This window comes from Otolemur garnettii, unplaced genomic scaffold, assembly GCF_000181295.1.
Source record: "Otolemur garnettii isolate 467f Iridium unplaced genomic scaffold, OtoGar3 scaffold00138, whole genome shotgun sequence".
Taxonomy (NCBI): domain Eukaryota; kingdom Metazoa; phylum Chordata; class Mammalia; order Primates; family Galagidae; genus Otolemur; species Otolemur garnettii.
Window position 1 is genome coordinate 2452017 of NW_003852533.1, and position 5868 is coordinate 2457884.

A 5868-nucleotide genomic window follows, 5' to 3' on the forward strand; every position below is an offset into this window, starting at 1 on the left:
ACCTCCATGGGCCCTCCCCTTCCCAGGGAGCACCTGCTCACCTCCATGGGCCCTCCCCTTCCCAGGGAGCACCTGCTCACCTCCATGGGCCCTCCTCTTCCCAGGGAGCACCTGCTCACCTCCATGGGCCCTCCTCTTCCCAGGGAGCACCTGCTCACCTCCATGGAGACTTCCTCTTCCCAGGGAGCACCTGCTCACCTCCATGGGCCCTCCCCTTCCCAGGGAGCACCTGCTCACCTCCACGGGGCCCTCCTCTTCCCAGGGAGCACCTGCTCACCTCCATGGAGCCCTCCCCTTCCCAGGGAGCACCTGCTGACCTCCACGGGGCCCTCCCCTTCCCAGGGAGCACCTGCTCACCTTCTCCACGGGGCCTTTCCCAACTTCTTCAGACAACAACACAATACACTTTTCACCTGTATTTTCTTATAGATTTGTGAGTATCGAAAATTTAACTGCATAAGGAAATAGTAGTGTTTACCTAACAACATGTAGGAACAACTAAAAGCCTTTAATTTTTTTTAATTGAATATTAAACTTACAGAACTATAAAGTCATTGAATACTTGCCTTCCATATTCAATTAGTTTTGTTACCCATAAATATTTTAAATCACATGTTATGTAAAGTTTAGAAATATTGTGGCTTTTTTCCTCACTCTCACAATTTTACATGTCCTGTGTTTGTCATTACAGGAGCCACACTGTGAGTCATCAGCACAGTTTGCCCAGAGTGCACCATCTTCACATCTGTTTGACATACAACACTATTCTAATTTGTCATAATACTGTCACTAGAAATTTTTTCACAAGCCTCAAAAACCTGTTTGACTAACACTGGATGGTGTTGAGTCTTTTAACTCTGCCAGGGGCCTCCTTAGACTAATTAATCACGGTATTTTTAACTTCTTTTTTAATGTGCATTTATTTCATTGATCACTAACATTGAACTAGGCAGATCTGTATTGCTAAGTCCTTAGCAAACGACTTACATTAATCCATATATATATATAGAGAGAGAGAGAGAAATGTTTGTATAAAATTGAATATTCATGATTTTTTTGAAACAGAGTCTTACTATATTGCCCCAGGCTAGAATGCGGTGGCCTCAGCCTAGCTCACAGCAGCCTCAAACTCCTGGGTCCAAGTGATCCTCCTGCCTCAGCCTCCTGAGTAACTGGGACTACAGGCAGGTGCCCCCACACCCAGTTAATTTTTTTATTCTTGGTAGAGACAGGGTCTTTCTCTTTCTCAGACTGGTCTCACAGTCCCGAGCTCAAGCATCTACTGGCTTTGGCCTTCCAGAGCGCTAGGATTATAGGAATGAACTGCACCCAGCCAATATTCATGATTTTAAATTTGACAAACTTTGTCCTGTAAAAAGTAGATCATACTGATTTTAACATCTAATTCAATTAATTAAAACCTGTAATATAGGTATATTTCTCATGAGACTATTAAAAAAGGGTAATTAATATAAATAAGTCACTGACATAATAAATCCGGCCACTTTATTAGGTTGAGGTGAGGTGATCACACGACATAATTCAGGTCTAAAGAAAGGAATTCTCCTAAAATGGTTAATATCAACATCCAAGTAAAGCAATTTTTCCACTTCTACTTAAAGCCAGTCACCCTTTAGTCCACCCAGGTCACTTAGGAAAACACCTCTCTAAGTAGCACTGTGTAAGACCCTTCCGTACAGAAACGAAACAAAACCAGTAGTTGTTAGTTACCCTGTACCCAGTAAAAGCCCAGAGATTCAAGGTAAGAACACTTTCTAAACCCATGCCCATGCCAACATTGTGACATTGCTGAGAAAAACCAGGGCAGGAAAAGAAACCCAAGCAAGGATGTTGGTGACAGAGAAATCAGCGCCTGATCCCCGGGAAGACCAGCAGGAAACGGGATTCTCGTTGTAGGGAAACAAACTAGCTTCCCGAAAGGACTGAAAAGAGGAAATGAAAACAGAGCCCTCTGCTCCGTGTCTCTCCTTTCGTGTTGCTGCCATCGTGGGGAATATCTTGAGGAACAGGAACATTGGTGACAGACCCCCAAGAAGGGATTACCGTGACACAATGTCTGTTTGTCAAAAAGAAAAACAAATCTAAAATAGTGGTTAAAATAGAAATGAGAATGATATTTCAAAAACAGTTAAATCTTTTACGTGTTTTATAACCATTCATAAAAAAGCGACGTTTTCTAAAATTCCAATGTTTTATGTATGGTAAGTTGAATGGCAGAATCAGATAGAATGCAGAATCTCCAGCAACTGTGTTGTCAGAACTCTGACAGCAAATTTACTGTCCATTCCACTTGTGAGGTTGCACATGTGATTTGATGAAGTGTGCCAATCACTACCATGCATCCATTTTTATTCCAGGAGGATAAAACATATCCGTGATCATGTTTGTACTTTTCTGAAGGTTATCATTGATTAGGATTTCGGGTGCTGGAGTCTGGAGCTTCTTATACCCCTGTTCCATCACTGGGAGTGGATGTCATACCAAACCCACGTTGGGGGACACAGTACTCAGCACGTCTGACACAGAAGGAGGAATCCATGATGTTCGTTGACCACAGAATGTAGATTTTGCTTAGTTCCAAACTAGAACTCTGCTTACATGAACAGAAGCCATGTCTTTCTTGGGCGGCAGTGAGATAAGATGATGGATTCCTGTCTAATTACATGATATTTAATATTCTTTTTACCAACAGTATCTGCCCTTTGCATTGTGTCTACCCTAAGAATAATGATTAAGTCTATTAAGTTTCTTTGCCTCTTTTTTTCTTTGCAGTTTTTGGCCAGGACCAGGCTCGAACTCACCACCCTCAGCTTATGGGGCCAGCGCCCTACTTCTTGAGCCACAGGCGCCACCCCGTTTCTTTGCCTCCTTTTTAAAAAATGTTATCACATGACTTTTAAACAGGGGTATCCAACCTACAGGCCCACAGCCACATGCTAGTTTTGTGAGGACTTGTTTTGCTTACCTGTGGTGTCAGATACACAAACAGCATGCCCAGACCTTCTTTTTGGCTCAGCAGGTCTCGTCAGTGCTTGTGTATTTATTGTGTGGCCCAAGACAACTCTTATTCTTCTGATGTGCTACAGGAAAAAAAAGGTTGGACACCCCTGTTTCAAAGCATCCAAAATGGTACTGATTGCTGTTGTTTCTTTCCCAAAAAATACTTTTTTTCTTAAAAAAAAAAAAAAAAAAACTTTCCAACATGGACTGGGTCATTCCAATGAGTCTTCCTTGCACCTTTCATTGCCTCAGACAAGGTCATGGCCAAGGCTAAATGAACCACATGGGAATTCTAGAACTGAGAAGTACAGTAACCAAAATTAAGAAATCAGTGAGTGGTTTTCACATCAGATAGACATAGCTGAAAAGTGAATCATCACAGTGGAAGACAAATCAGAAGAAAAAGCAGCATGGAGGAACAAAAGGCAGAGGAGCAGAAGAGAAGGATAGAGATTAAAGTCCATGGTGAGGTCTAGTGCACTAACTGAACTCCCAGCAGGGAAAATTACAGAGTGTAGCGTCAACATTTGAAAACATACAAAGGCTGAAAACTTACCAGAGCTTATGAAAATCATCACACAGATTCAAGAAGTCCAGAAAAATTCCAGACTGAATATATTTTTTAAATCCTTACCTGGACACGGTACAATGAAACCACACAAGCCCAAAGATGGATAGTGAACTTTAAACGCACAGAGAGACAGCAGGTCTCATTCAAAGTAGCAACACCCTGAAAACTTCTCCCTCAACAAGAACGGAGCCTGCAGCAAGTGCAGGGATGTCTTTAATATACGGGAAGAAAATACTGTCAACCAGGAACAATCCCTTCATCAGTGAAGGTGAAATAATATGGTCAGCCAGGAACAATGCCTTCATCAATGTAGGTAAAATAATACTGTCAACCAGGAACGATGCCTTCATCAATGAAGGTGAAATAATACTGTCAACCAGGAACGATGCCTTCATCAATAAAGGTGAAATAAAAGACATGTTCAAGTCAACAAAAAACAGATGCATACTGGAAAGAATTTCTAACAGGTGTTCCTGAAATATAGGAATAGAGATAAAGATATAATAAACATGTAAAGTTAGATGAATATGGACTATAAAACAACATTAAAATGTCATGTATTTAATCTATAAATATTTACATATACATTCTAGATGATGCATTACAAAATCACACAAATCTGGAGGTATAAATGGAATTAATGTGTTCTAAACTCTTTACATTATGTGAGAGAAAGATAAAGCTGTCAATTTGTATTAGACTTTGATAAGCAGAGGAGGAATATCACCTGTGATTAAAAAGCTCCTAGAAGATAACATCAAACAGTGTCTTCATGGCCATTAGATAGGACAGTATTTCTTAAATAGGATCAATTGATTTCACAAAAATTAGAAACTGTTCATGTGGACACTATTAAAAGAGTGAAAAGCCACAGCACAGGGGGAAGAAGTATTTGCAACACATAAAGAGACTCACTTCCAAATAGACTGATAACCCAGTAGAAAGCCAAGCAAGAGATCTGAGCTGGCATTCTCAGGGACGGGGATGCAGTTCATCTCAAACACGCTGGGAGACCCTGCGCCCTCCACAGGCGGATTGAAGTTCAGGAGACTGACAGCGTCCAGTGCCGCTGAGGACGCACAGGAACAATTCCGCTCACCTGTGCACGGCCCAACCAAACCGTGTGCATAGCAGCCTTATTCAAAATAGCCCCAAACGAAAAATCAGTCATCGTCGATAGTGAAAGGGATGGATTGTGATGTATTCTTACCAAGAATATTCAGTAGTGAAATACTAGACTCACACAAAATGAATGGATCTCACTATAGCTGAGCAAAGAAGCAAGACAAAATTATACGTGCGGTAGGATTTCATCCATGCAAAGTACAGAAAAGGACAAAAATACTTGGTGTTAGAAGTCAGCGTAGTGTGTACAGCTGAGGGGGAAGAGAGGTGTACGGCGATGGGAGAGCCACACAAGCATGTTCACTTGGCGATTCTTCAGCACGCTGGGCACATACGACCTGTGTATTTTTCTGTACATGACTTTACCTCAGTAAGAGCACCCAGTGATACTGAGAGTTATAAATACTCAAATATAAAGCGATATCCTCCTTAGAGTAACTGAGGAAACGGGCCCTTGACCTGGGAATGTGAGTGCTGCACACTGCCCTTCCTCCCCAGAGACTCTGCCCCGGGGCAGGCCGCACTGCCCTGGTCTGTGGGACTCAGGGAATTGGGTGCTGACCCGTGAAATGTTTCTGTTCCCAGGTGAAGAAGACTACCGAAGCCACCTTGCAGACGATACAAGACATGGTCACCATTGAGGACTATGACGTTTCTGAGTGCTTCCAGCATAGCCGCTCCACAGAGTCCGTGAAGTCCACGGTCTCCGAGACCTACCTGAGCAAGCCGAGCATCGCCAAGAGGAGAGCGAACCAACAGGAGACCGAGCAGTTCTACTTCACGGTGTGTCCCGGCTCCCAGCCACAGTGCACAGAGCCAGGTCCGGGGCTCCCAGGCCACCGCACAGAGCCAGGTCCGGGGCTCCCAGGCCACTGTGCACAGAACCAGGTCCGGGGCTCCCAGGCCACCGCGCAGAGCCAAGTCTGGGGCTCCCAGGCCACTGTGCACAGAGCCAGGTCCAGGGCTCCCAGGCCACTATGTGCTGAGCCAGGTCCAGGGCTCCTCAGGCCACTGCGCACAGAGCCAGGTCCAGGGCTCCTGGGGCTCCTCAGGCCACTGTGCGCTGAGCCAGGTCCAGGGCTCACAGGCCACTATGTGTGGAGCCAAGTTTAGGGCCTCCAGGCCACTGCGTGGAGCCCAGGTCCAGGGCT

General features: G+C 44.2%; 1 protein-coding gene across 1 annotated transcript in view; it reads left to right on the forward strand.

The window, feature by feature from the left end:
* SRGAP1 (SLIT-ROBO Rho GTPase activating protein 1) overlaps positions 1–5868 on the forward strand; it is a 281123-nt gene that overhangs the window by 216204 nt on the left and 59051 nt on the right. The window contains exon 11 of the mRNA XM_023518412.1: positions 5303–5537. Within this exon, the coding sequence (XP_023374180.1) occupies positions 5303–5537 (235 nt within the window). The remainder of the gene's footprint in view (positions 1–5302; positions 5538–5868) is intronic.